The 14,397-nt window shown below is 44.1% G+C and overlaps 1 protein-coding gene across 10 annotated transcripts in view; it reads right to left on the bottom strand.

Moving 5' to 3' along the window:
• AKAP9 (A-kinase anchoring protein 9) overlaps positions 1-14,397 on the bottom strand; it is a 969,300-nt gene that overhangs the window by 300,224 nt on the left and 654,679 nt on the right. For all 10 annotated transcript variants that reach the window (XM_069211620.1, XM_069211621.1, XM_069211624.1 and 7 more), the window contains one exon: positions 1,802-2,034. In XM_069211620.1, the coding sequence (XP_069067721.1) occupies positions 1,802-2,034 (233 nt within the window). The remainder of the gene's footprint in view (positions 1-1,801; positions 2,035-14,397) is intronic.

Raw genomic sequence — 14,397 nt, 5'->3', positions numbered from 1 at the left:
GGTCTATAGTTAATCCAGTAAATTAGGAAAAACACTTACATTTCCGACTAAAGTATACCAAACAGTTTCTTAGAAGTTTTCTATCATTTACAAAATCTTTTGCAGGATCAATCCTGTATCCATCGAAGCAATAAGAGGAACTCAAGAAACACAAATATGCCTCTCAACAGGTGCACTATATACCTGTAAAGGTGAGATTATTCTTTTTCGTTCTAGTTCTGCCACCCGTTTTAGCTGTATGTTTTCTACTTGGCCAAACTAAATATTTTTAATGGCTCTTCGATTTTATTCTATAAGTAAAAAGGATGATTGTTCCTAATATATTACAGCGACAGACAGCACAACAGTAGTCGATTTTGGTGTAGAGTCCCAGTCTTTCAAATGAAGTATACATTCTTCACATTGAAGAATCCATCTTTCCATTCTTACCCTGTATTCCAATAATCTGCCACCTGGAGCATATATCCTTGAAACAAGAAAATCTGTTAGGGCTAAAGAGACAAAGGACTATGGCTCATTAAAATTATGTCTCTAGAAACAAAGAACAGATAACTTAATATTTATTTTGCTTTCCTGACAAAACAAAAGTAACTCATTTATTTTTTGTTTTTAACTCACAGACAGCGTAAGCTATTTGTGTTCAAACTCACTTATTCCATGTGGGTCATCCAACTTAAGGTTGACACTTGTCCAGTTTTTGAGCTGATCTACTCGAAGAGCAGCTGCCTCACGGGAACAGTGCTGTATTTGAGTCAGGATAAAGGGTCATAGCACATTTAAAATGAAAAAAATATATATTACTGTGCAACTCATCTCAATTGTGGCCTACTCCAACATCTTAAAACGTACATACATGTTTGATCATTTGTATTTGGGCTCACAATCAGCATTACTACACAATTCACAGATTTATCTTGGAATCCCAGCCAATGTAGTAGACCCTATTAATACTCAATTGTGAACAATGTAGCTGAACATGAATGTTTGTTTTTAAATTGTTTAATCCTTGCAGGACAAAGCGCTATCTCTACCACAATGCTTATATTCAATTCAGTACTTTTGCTACCATTGCATTGTATGCGATCACCTGTAAAACAAATATTAATAGCTTTGGGACAGAAATTTAACTTTTGTCTTCAAGCTGCTTATTATAAAAAGGTTAACAAACACACACCCCAAAACAGTGGTTGGGAGTAACCCATATATGTTTAAATCTGACTGAAACAATTAATTTATTTTTTAAATCAATTGTCTAAAAGATGAAGAGTAACAAATTACAACATACTACTGTTGTCATGTACAAGCTCTACAGTTACTGGTGGAGCTTAAAATACTCACCTTGCATGTTCTTAGATGGCAAATATACACCTTTTATTGACCAGAGGAAAAGGCGGAGAACTCTTGTTTTATTGCCAAGACCAGAGACTGTACAGACTCACTTTAATCACATAGAGATTCATGAATACGCAGGCAGTAGGTTTGCCCTGTACACTGCTCACATATGCTATATTCTCCAACCAAGGTTCTGAATTGAGCTAATCCACAGTAAATGGAGACAACTGTGAAAAACGACCTACTGCCCTCCTATTTGTGCTCTGCATTTGTTTTGCCTGCTCTAATCTTAGCTATAGACTGGACTAAGAAAATATGAGGTTTACACAATGCAGTACTACATATTGCTCCAACATATAATCACACTTTATAATTATCAAGATGATAAAAAGAAGCATTAGGAGGCCTGCTAGATGCCATATAACATTAAACATGAAAAATATTTCAGTCCCTCTTTTCGGCCACTTACATCTAAAAACCTTCGTGTTTTATCCAACTGCTTCTCCAAGGCCTGATTCTTCTGTCTTAAGTCTGCAATATCCTCATTTCTTTCCTGTTCTAACTCAATGTAACGGTTAACTTGCTCTTCTAAGTCAGATTCCAGGATTTTCAGCTGCTTCTGTAGATCCTCATGTTCTTTCTCTGCTTGTCGCTGGACCTCAATTTTCTCCTTCATTAGCTTTTCAGTCTCCTCCAGCAATTCTGTTTGGAATAAGAGGTAACAAATATGTCTATTAGAAAACATTATCAGAGTACTGCATACATGAAGCACAGACGATGGGGACTTAAACATGTTTATTGCAAAGGATTCTGCAAAATGTATTGCAGCCGGTTTCGGATGACTTGATGAAAACCTCTATGCCTAGGACGTCACTCGACACCTGACTTAAAAGTTGAAAAACTGTTCAAGAGGAGCTGTACGAGGGGGGCGGGGGTGGAGGGAGGTTAAAGGCCTACAGCTGAAGAAGATGGCCTCATTCTAGAGTGGGACCGAGACCCGCAGACTTCCCCCCTTGTAAATCCGGCAGATAGCCATCATCCAAAGCCGTCATCGACTTTGATCGGTGGGAGGAGACAGCGGCCACTTCTGGGCGGCATGACAGGGCCCGCTGAAAGGCAGGCTCCCTCTTCACACCCTGCTGAATAGACGCCCGACTGGATCTCCTGGAGCCGCATGTTGGCGCCCGAGGTGGGCGGTACAAATGAAGACAGTTAAGACCTCGTGGGCTGCCCCACTGGGCAGACACTAACTGCAGAATCCACCTGACAGGGGCTGAGAAGGACACAATGAAGCACTTGAGTGTCTCCCGACTTCATTAACCCGGCCATGTCAGGCTGCTCATGGGGAGTGGGGCTTGTGAGTACGACTGGCACCTACAGTTCTGGCAAAGGCTGTGAAAAGGAACAAGTTCCCCACAAGAGAGTTGGGCAAGGGGGGGTGGGGTTTGAGGGAAGGCACAGTGAACTCTGCTCCATGTACTCCCTCGACTGGGGGAGCCCACTGAATTGAACTCCGGTGATAAGACGACCGGCTGTGGTGGATTGGTTTTGATGTAGTCCCTGTTCCCATGTTCCACACTTGGCTGTGACTGCAGAGAGCTCCCGGGGCCCCGGTGTGCTCCTAGTGGGGCCTAACTATTGTGGTGGAGGGACTGAGACACAGCAACCTGTGCATTCCAAGAAATCTATATTGGGGAGTTTTAATATTATAGACTCCCTTGACGCTTTTGATGCCCGCCAAAGTGTTGGCCAACTCTTTCGCCCAGCAGGGCTGGAGGCCCTAATGGGGCAACAGAGAGGCAAACTCTGGAAAACCATCAGGCTGCAGAGGGACCATACACAAACCCCTGGCAGGCAGAGAGTGCTTAGTCGGCCTCACTGGGCCCGAGTCCATTGAGGCCCCAAGTAGCACCCCCTTCTTTGCTGGCCATGACGTGGGTAAAGAGAGCTGTGCCTCACACCAAACGAAATTGGAGAAATATACCTTGCCCTGAGGCTCAACGGAGGTGCGAGGGCCCTTGTACTGCCACCCCCGAAGTTGCCACACAAACCGGGTCCCCAGACACTCCAATACATTTTGGCTGCCATTCAAGGGGTTCCATACCTTCTCGGAGAGTAAAATAGACTCTGTCACAATGGTGGTCACATTATTGGGACCTGGGGGCCACAGTGGGAGAAGCTGAAGACACAATCGCCACTCTCTCAGAAGACAACACAGTGATGAAAACTCAGGTCAAGGATCTAAAGGTCACTATAGTTACTCTCGAAAAATCGACAGAGGATTTTGAAAGCCAATCATGGCGTAATAAAATCCATATTATCGGGGTACCAGAAGGTGCTGAAGAGCCAGCACTGAACCTTTTTGTGGAAGAACTTATACTCAAATTACTCCAACCCAAGGGCCTCTCAAACTATTTCTCAGTGGAAAGGGCCCATCGGACATTCCTCCAAATCCGGGCTCTCCACCTTGCCCCATAGTCATGTGTCTCTTTAAATACCAAAATAAAAAATCCTGCAGAAGGCTCGGAGTGCCCCTGCAACTGAATATGAAAACACCAAGATAACCCTCTTTCTAGATTTCACACTTAAAATGCAGAGATTCAGACGCAGCTTCCTGGAAGTCAAAGGGCCCTGTGGGACAGTGAGATCAAATACTCAATGATATTTCCATCCAAGTAATAAGTAATGGCTGACGGCAAGACCTGGGATTCCGAGTCCCCTGCTAAGGAATGGGACTGGTTGAAGGACTGGAGACGAGTGGGAAACACCAAGTTGAGACCGGACAAGAAACAACGCACCGCAAACGCAGCTGAACCGTGAAAAGAGAATGGAGACCAACATCACTGTGTTAATGACTTCCTGGATCGACTACCCTGACCAACAAATCTTGTGTGGGTAATCTCCATGCCTGACTGGCGCAGAAATACATCAGCATGCCACCGTCGACCTGGGGTGACTATCCATCCATGGGTGTCGGCAGAGCAGAGCAGACACAATAGACACTTTGCTACGGTAACATTCTTTTATCGGGGTGAGGGTAATGGGGATGCACCTTCGGTGCTGGGCCAAGCCTTCAACAGATAATTGTAATTGTTATGGGTTGACACGCGCACTAAATTGTTGGGGAGGCGGGCAATTCTAGGTTCGCCAGCAGTGAGGGAGGGTTGTGCAAGGAGCTTTGACTGATGTTTATATTTTTTGATGTTCAGGCCATTACTTTTGGTTATTCATTGCACATGACACCAAACCCACCCTTGAAAGATGCTAGTCTTCATAGACACCTACTGAAACTTGCTACCATATATCCACTGGACCCTGATACGATTCTAAAGCGTATACAACCACACTGATGACGGACTCACGACTGAAGCTGCTCTCTGGTAATGTTAATGGGTTAGGGGACAAAATCAAACATAGAATAGTTTTGCAGCACATTAAAAAGCAATCCCCTGATTTAGCCCTTTTACAAGAGATGCATCTTAAGGATAATTCTTGGGAAACAAACTGGTGACACGCAGGATACACAAACGACTCTAGAGGAGTGGGTATCCTGCTAAGCAATACCCTACCCTCTTGCTCACCAAATCTTTATAGATTCCCAAGGCCGTTATGTAGCGATATTGGGGATGTGGGAGGACAAACTGGTTAATAAAGTATCTGTTTACATCCCCCATCAACTACATATGCTCATGTTACCAGAGCTGAGTAAATTACTCCTGTGCCTTCCAGATGGTATCTTATTAATGGGAGGTGACTTTAACATGGCCCTCAGTCACCTTGCCGATAGATACCCACTTAGACAGTTGGGGCCTCTGAGACAACCCTTAGCTGAATTTCTGTTGGCCTTGGGGCTCATGAATATCTGGCGCTTTCACAATCCCCTATCACAGCAATACACATTTTATTCAGGGGGCCACAATAGCCTCTCCCATATAGATTACATCTTAACTTTCGCCCACTATGCCCCTGCTTTCACGAGACCTGAAACCTAGCCAGGAGCATCTCCAACCACTCTCCAGTGTGGACAGTGTATGGTCACACGAAGAAGGGCCACATAAGCAACATAACGCTTCAACCATGGCACTTTAAAATATCGCAAATAAGGGAGGGTATTAGAAAGGCTACTGATCAACACTTCACTGAAAACACCAACTCAGTGACCTCTGCCCAGATCCTTTAGGAACCATATAAGACAGTAATTAAAGGACAGGGACTGTCACTGATCTCAGGACATATAATAGATAAGTGGGCTCAAATGGACTAGAACAGGAGATAGTTTGACTGGATTCCGAGCACATGACAACGACTGGCAGAAACATCCAACACACACACAGCTTGAAATCGAAGGAGTACAGAGACCAAACAACCAATGCTGCCAAAACTGATTACTCCGCGACTCAGCGCCGTCTTTATGAAGCCAGGGACAAAGCTGGAGAACTCCTCACATGGCTTGAAAGACGCAAGAGGGTGAACCACTGGGTCTTGGCCATTTGGATTCCAATAGGCGAGCTTATACAAGGGACGCAATTTGTCACAGAAGTTTTTTGCTACCTACTATACCCAATTGTACTCGTTGGTAGCGATTGCTTAAATGGATGAGTCTGTGGAACTCCTAGCTAATCTATAGCCTATCTAAGTACGACAGAGATATGTTAGAGGGGGACCTCACATAGGCAGAAATAGTTAGTGCTATTAGAAAACTGCACCCAGGGAAAGCAGTGGGTCCCTAGCGAGATCCATATAGAACTTAATAAGCTTACGGTGACAAAACTAGCCCCACACCTGCTCAAGATGTTTCAAGAGAGCCCTACCACTGGTTCTCTTCCTAGAGACCAACAAATAACAAATATAGTAGTAATTCCAAAGGATGGCAAGCCACCAGATGACTTCATCTTGTAAGCCCATGTCATTATTAAACGCCAAAATCAAGATCCTGGCAAAGGCACTGGCCACACGGTTAGTAGAAGTGATAACTCTTATCCGTCCTGACTGAACTATCTTTAGGCTGAGTAGAAACATGGCCCGTAATCAGCGATAACTTCATGGTGTCCTGGGAGGGCTATTTCACTGCGCAAAGATGTGACAGCTCTCTCCCTGGAAGCCAAGATGGCCTTTGACAACACAGAATGGCCTTAACTCTTTGCAGTATTGCAAAAGATGGGCTTCAGTCTATGATACCTGCAATGGATTTGGCTCCTCTACACTGAGCCCCTGGCTCACGTCTCGGTCAATGTTGGTGTGTCTCCAGTATTCCGGCTCTAGCCAGGCACTAGATAGGGTTGCCCGCTTTCATCACTAAAATTCGCTCATGCCCTGGATCCTTCGGCAGCCTGGATTAGGCAGGATCCTTTGATCCCAGTCCTACGATGGTTGGAAGACTGGGAGGATACGATATGCTGATGTCATTCTGGTGTATGTTCCATGGTGAAATGCCACGGGAGTCTGGAGTAAGGGTGGTACAAGAAGGATTATGGTTTCTGAGAATCTATGCTACACGCGAGCCCAACAGTTTCTACACCAATAACCTGGCGCCATCCCTCACACGTCTTAGGCGAGATGTCCAAACAGAGGGCATTAACTCTCACTCCTAGGCTGAGCAGCCCTATTTAAAATGATGTCCCTTCCTTGCTTCCTCCACATACTCCAAAACACCCCATACCTGATCCCAGACACCTATTTCAAAGAAATTAAGGGGGAGGTGAGAGTACTACTTTGGAATGGAGCACAGCTGTGAATTGCCATTCTTAAACTTACAAAATCCTGGTACGAGGGCGGAATCGCCCTCACGGACATTCAGAAGTATTACTGGATGGTTCAACCGACAACGGTATATTATTGGATGCACGTCCCGGAGACAGAACCTGCCCTCCAGATGGACAGGTGGATAATGCACTCCGGCTATTTGAGATGTTCCTGCACCAATACAGGCTCTACGGAGGGTTTCCACAAAAAGATAACACAGGCCACCCCACTATGGGACCTGGTTAGCTTAGGCACCCTGGGGACACAACAGGGATTTGCAAAGTGGGATCTTATCAGTCTGGCTACGGTGGGAGATTTGTGGATACAGGGCAAAATACTCTCTTTTCCTGATCTGCAAGCTGAGTACCAACTAGCATCCACAGAAATGTATTGATACCTCCAAATACATCACGCATTACAAGCCTTACCTCCCAACACTGTACTTCAACAAGCATCCCCCCTCGAAAGTGTGCTACTCGACACATATATGCCCTTCAAAGCCATCTCTCTCACATACAAAAAACTCATCACCAACATGCTAGGGGCTCTGACCCACCTACGGACACAAAGGGAAATAGATCTAGACACCTTAAATAATGATGAATGGCAGGAAGCCCTGGGATCCCCCAGAGAAGTCACTATAAGAATGTGCTTTCGCCTCATACAACTGAAAATCCTGCATAGGCATGCCATTCTGACACTGCATTCATGAAAATGGGGAGTGAAGCAGATAACAGCTGTCGAAAACAGTGTGGCCAACTGGGAAAGTTTTTTCACATCCTATGGCGGTATCCTGTAGTGCAACATTATTGGCACAATGTACTTGATTGCATTTCCACTGTGCGTGGCCACTCAGAAGACCTTGACGTGAAATGCTGTCTCCGTAACATTTGGGACTCCACGGATTTGTCCAGCATGGAACAAATGTGGGTTACGCTGGGCCTGATGGTTGCAAAATGCAACATTGTGCGATGCTGGAGGGGGAGGGGGCAGAAGAACCGCACCACTTGAGATCCTGGACGAGAGACCCTGACTGGTGTATGCTTGCAGAAAAGGTTGCGTATGAGGAGAGAGGCTGTCCTAGAAAATGAAATAAGATATGGACAAAATGAAATGACTATCAGGGTCACATCTGCACCTCTTGGGAACGGCTACTGCTAGATTGTTTGATGAGCTGCCTGCTAATTAAATGAAACAGCACAGTGGGAGGGGAAGACGGGACAACAATTACTGTACTGTAGGGGTCAGATCATTACCACTATTGTTACAAGCATGTCATTAATGCTGCAATGTCTGTTCAGCTAATGTTATTGAGTTGATTAACCATGGTAGAAACAATAAAAATAATTTAATAAAAAACGATTAGCTATACTAGGAGTGCTCTTGTAAGCATGGCATCTCTGACATCTGGCCATTTCATACAAAGCATCCAAAGTACACAGTAGAATGGAATCAGCCAGTATAAAAGGTGATAGTCCTAAACTAAGGTTATAAAAGTGGATGTTACTCATGTGAACAAGCACACAAACTGCAATAACAATGTGCTTTAAGGAAAAGATGAATTAATTGCAGCCAGGGTTCATCCCTCTGAACTGCCAGCAAGTGAAGAGGTAGAAAATATATTGAGAGTTGGTACCACCAAGGGATGCATCAATCTAAACTTCAAAGAAACACATTGCAAGGAATATAGACACCAACTGGAGCAGGATCATAAAGCAGAGTGACATCTGCAAAGCCATTTTACAAAAGGGACCTTATAAAGTGAACTTGGTTAAAGAGTGTACTAGTGTTCAGGGATTCATACTCCAGTGAACTGAGCTAGAAAACCTTGTGTTTTATGTCAACAGCTTTGAAGGGAGATAGTAGAAGGGTGCAGCATGGCCACGAGGCACTATGACATGTCTTCCAGTGTTGGTTAACTTAATAAAACAAGCTTAATAAAACAAGCATTCCTTATGGCCTCTTGGAGTTAGCATCTGACCGCAGATTTTATTTCCTAATACACAAGTTTCAAACCTGGTCAAGTCAGTATCAAATTAAAAGCATCATGCTTTAGTGCACTGTGTGAAATACATTTGACTATCTCAATCCATCTGTGTATGAGTGAGCAATCCATGTCCACACACATCCACCCTCATACATTGGAATACTATGTCGTCCTTCTAATCGGAAAGGAACACAACCCAATAGGAACTGGTTCTGCGTTATACTAGTTTCACTGAGGTTTCTCAGTGATTGTGCTAGGGCACAGTAGAGAAAATGGGAACATAACTTATGCTACTTCCCATGCACTCCATGATCAGAGAGTGAGAACTAACATATGCTTTTAGAGTCTGATAACAAATTCTGGCGATCCTTACAAGTATCAATGGTTTCCAAACAAACACCAAAAAACAAAACTTAAATAGAAAGGGAATAAAAGAAGAAATTGCTGGACAATGAACATGTAGGAAGAACACATTTTCTTTTTGTAACAATATTTTATGGCTACGTATCTTGTATCAGACTCAACCTCAATAAATATATGCTCCAGGCACAGTCTTGACTCAAAAACTTTGCAATAAAACAAATAAACAGGAGCATCAATAAAGCTCTGCAGAGGCACACATCAGAACCACAAACAATTATTTTTTTATCCATAAGGTGGCCACCTCTATCTTAATTTCATCTAATACTATTGAATAAGAGACCAAGAAATAACAGAATCAAAGCTATAACATTTTTTTCAAAAATAGTTTTCCAGAAACAGAGAGAAGATGTGATGATCAGGACAGATTACTCATCATAGAAAAGTTACCCAATTTAAGGATCTTGTTATTCTAGTAGATTCTCCCAGTACTTAATTTGTAAAAGAATAAGTGAAAGGGCCCAAAGTTTTTCCTCAGAAACCTATTGCCATTGCCACTGAATGACGGGATTGCTGAATACCAAGGATGTCTAGTCTTGGTTCCACCTCATGAACCTTTAATCTACCACCAGACACTCCCTGCCTGTATATCTCACTCTTGCAAAAACCTTTTCAATCTTTTTTCTATTTATGCTACTGTTTTCCTTTATTTTTCTTCCTTCTTCTTTCTGCCTTTTCTTCCTTTCTCTCTCTTGGTCAAAGTCTAATGATAAAAACAACTGCTTTTCTGCTTGATGCCCTGCTGCCAGCTGTTCCCTGCTTTTTGGTTCTACTAAGGCACTGTGGGGCTACGAGGAGGGATTGCCAATGGCATTGCTGTTTTTGCTGTACTGGTCTACTTGCTCACTGCTTCTGCCCGCCTCTCTCAGGTGTTCTCCAAGGAGCCCAGCAAGTGGGGAGCACTGTTTCCTGCTCCTTGCCTTCCTAACAACTAGCGCATAGTGAGCGTTTTATCCTTTTACTTCTTTCTGCAACTAGCGCATGGTGAGTGCTCCATTTAATTTCTGCACGACTAGTGTGGTGGGAGCGCTTCTTCAAGACAGCACCCGTGATCAACACCGTCTAGAGCTACTCGGATACAGCGCGCCGAGCCCCCGAGTGCCCAAAGATACAGAGTGCAGCACCTCTTCTTTTGGCCTTCCTGACTCATGCCTTATGGGTTGTGTGTGCCAAGTTCACAAGCTGTCTTTTTCCTGGAGCACATTGACTAAACAACAGGGAAGGCACCTGTGACGTCACCGCCACCCTTAGCAGCTACAGCGCTGCCGAGGGAATGGCCATACCCACTCCTGGAAGTGGGAGATTTTTCTCCATGCAGCTGCATCTATTCTCTCACAGTTGTTGTGGAACCCTGGCCGCTTTAGGCCTCTGTTTACACAAGCTGCAGTGGACGGGCTGGGTTTGCTGGGAAGGACGCAGTGCCTGAGGCCTGTGTCGGGAACCCTCCTTCACAATAGTGGGCTCCCCTTGCCAAGACAAAGGTGCAGTAGGGGGCCCCAGTGAGGTACAGTCTTCCCGCACTCCTTTCCTAACGAAGCAGTGTGGGGGCCGAGGAGCACAGACATAGGAGCCCGGGACCAGAAAAGTGTTTCATGAACCCTATCTTGTTTTAATGGGAAACAGGAGTTAGCTTAGCATTGTGGCTTGCGGACCTGTGTCCCGTCACCTAGTAGCTTTTACCCTACTTAGTGTGCTCTGTTTTAGCACAATTATTTAATTATAGGTTTCCAAAATGGCTGCATTGTTTTATTTCTAGTTATGTCAATGTTTTAGTTTCATGTTATCAGTGCCACTGAACTAAGGCATCAATATCATGCGACAAAGATAAACAAACTGCAGGTATTCACATTATGTACTTTCCCTCTTCACGCCTTCCAGGGAATTTTTTTAATAAACTGACGTCCCAAGCATGTCTTTACGTCAGGGGTCCAAGCAGGTCTGTAAAAATGCACCTCATTTAGACAGGTAGTCAGAGGGATTCTGACCAGATGCCACCGCTGCTATCGATGCTGCACGTCTCCTTGACGCAGACCCAGTCTTCGTGTCCCTATGGAGTCTGAGCTAGAGACCTCATTCCAAGGTAACAAGGGTTGGGGGGCTCTTCTCATGGACTTGGCAGTGGCAGATTAGGTTTAACACACCTAGCTCTCTTTTAGGTTAGAGTTTAGGTACATCATATTAGGGTATTAGGACATATTTCACATCTTATATCATTTCATGTTATTGCAAGATGGATGGAGGTCTTTGTATTAATGACTCTCGTCTTCATAATTTTGTTTCTTACACTGTTCATTATCCTAATCCTTGCAGCCCATGCAATTTATTGTAGATTGCAGTTTTGTTAATAAAACCTATTGAAAACTTTACTGCATCTCCTTCATTGCCTGTGTTTGACTGAGACATGTTGTTCATTTGATTTGAGAAAGGGGTCATCTCCGTTTAACCACGACACTCCCTGAGATGTCACACTCTTGAGTCCACACGTAAAGACTGCCACAAATCACCTGTTACCGTTTGGGTTTTTGGCGAGGTGCTGCTTGTGAGCCGGGAGGGTTGGGACGACAGTTGTGACTTGTTGTATGATTGGCATAGTCGCCGACAAACATAAGTACTGTCATCCTTAAACCAGCAGTTTTGCCTAGATCAAGAGTCAAACTACGACAAGGTCTCTTGTGTGCTCCTTGATTACTGTCTAATTGGGCAATACCTACTCTACACCTGTTATTCCTGTTGATACGTTGCCATTTACATGAGTACAAAGGGTCTTCAAACTGGGGAGAGGGCCATCCTAGGGGGGCCTCAAGTAACCCCAGCGAGGGCACCAGGCTCTTGCCAAAAGAAACATTATGCTGATAACAGGGCTTTGTTTTAAGTGGGAACAAAATGAGCAGCAGTAAACCTCTCTGTAATGGGCCATTACTAACATCTTTTGTCATTTATATCCTAGAAGGGAGTATGTGTCAAAGGGAAAGGGACTCACCATACTCTTCAAAACCCCCACCCCCACTTCCAATAATCACACTGTGGATACCTTTACATGTTAGTCCGGTTTGCCTGACAAGAATAACATGTTTGTCTAACATGTACTTGATTGCTTTTTTAAAAAGATGACAGAACTTAACTGCAATGTTTAAATAAGGCTAGATATATTTAAGCATTGCCAACGTAATAGAATAATTGTGAAAATTTGGAGGGGGGCCTGATGATTACCACCTCCCCCACCCACTTGGGGGGGGGGGAGGGGGGGGTTAAGGAACAATAAAAGTTTGAAGACCACTGCTCTAAGGCATTACCTACATAGAATGTAGGGTGTCATGGGAAGACTTACATGTTATGGTGACACTGGGGAATTTTGTGTTGTACACGATAATGATTCATGCGCCTTACTACTGCATGTTCTGATACAATAATGTATGCTGTTCTGATGCCTGTACAGGCAGGTCAAGGGGTACTTTTTCAGTCACTGCACCATATGCACAGTACTTAAGATGTTTTTTGGTCTTGTGATATATTTACAAAATAGAAACATATAACATATAACCCTGTGTGGAGTCTCTTTTGTGGTGTATTATGAGTGAGTTGCGCAAACGCTTTACAAATGACCTGTGAGGATAAGCCTGACTGCTCTGTGCCAAGTTACTAGGGGATGAGCACAGGTTATCTTTGGTGTGTAAGTGACATGCCTTGACTAGAGTGGTGGGTTCTGCCTGGCTGAGGTGCATACCCTAGCCAACCAGAAATCCCATTTTTAACACTTACATATATATCAAGCTCATAAATACAGTGTTTGGCTACCGTGGCAGGGTTGAACTGGATTACATAAAACTGCAGAAATAGATAGGCCTTCATAGGATAATGGTTCTAGCTTCTTTATGCTTAGTCTTACGTAATAAAAGTTCCCATTCAATGGGCTGAACGCTGATGGGTTCCACAAACAATTTCAAACTTGGAAAAACTCTCCATTGCTTCCTTGTTGCAGTTTAAAACCTCCACCTGGGTTCTTTTTCCACAACCCAACAAAATGCAGTCACTGTCTTGAACCATTCCTTGTTTTCAATTCTCTTTAAGCTTCTTAGATCCTGTGCCCTTAACTTCACCTGGTCTGTGTTTATTCTGGAGCAGGGTCCTTCCACTGTTATTTTCAGGGCATCATGTCTAAAAGGTCTTCTTTTTCACCATGTTCATTCTCAGGGCACGTCTTATTGTTAAGACCATCTGATTCCTTAATGTTCAAAGCTTCAACACGTGGTATTCCAAGACTAAAATTTTTGTAAAACCTGTTGGTTATCAGCAGTGAGTAGTTTCTGCTAGGGCTTTGCGGAGCCATCAGGACACATTGGCACTCGGGCCTGCATGTCCCATAACCAACAGTGGAGAGATGGTGTGGCAATGGGGAGCAGAGCTCTGTTATCAGCACTCTAAAATGTAGCCCCTCACACCACAGAGTGAGACAAGTCTGGACCAAGGGTGGACCCGTCTTTGACCAGAGGAGGCTGGGCTAGGTCCCCACATAGTTTGCTGACCCTCCATTTATTGTACCAGTAAGTCTCCGTTTTTTATTTCGCCCCTCAGTTTCATCAGTTTCTTTGAGGCTTTCCTGATTATAGTTGTGTTTGTTTGACTCACTGGTCACCACTTCTGCCCTCCAATTTGAGCTATTGCTTAGACCCTTGTTTGTTAGTATGGTTGAATGAAAACTGGGTGCCACTAAGCTAAGGACTGAAAATTAGACCACTCTGGATAGGTTATTTGAGAGGGTGGTGAGAGTTATTTATTCAGTTTGCCAAGAGATGTCTTTCCCTAAACTTAGACTGGTGGAGCCGCCCTCCGCAACTTTAGGTTTCTGTGATTCCACAGCAACAAAGGATTTTGGCAGGGCGGGTTCTTCTTCTGTTTGTGACAATGGTGAGTCTTCT

Source organism: Pleurodeles waltl, chromosome 10, assembly GCF_031143425.1.
Source record: "Pleurodeles waltl isolate 20211129_DDA chromosome 10, aPleWal1.hap1.20221129, whole genome shotgun sequence".
In the NCBI taxonomy this organism is placed as follows: domain Eukaryota; kingdom Metazoa; phylum Chordata; class Amphibia; order Caudata; family Salamandridae; genus Pleurodeles; species Pleurodeles waltl.
The sequence above is the reverse complement of the archived record's forward strand: the minus strand, read 5'-3'. Positions and strand labels throughout refer to the sequence as shown.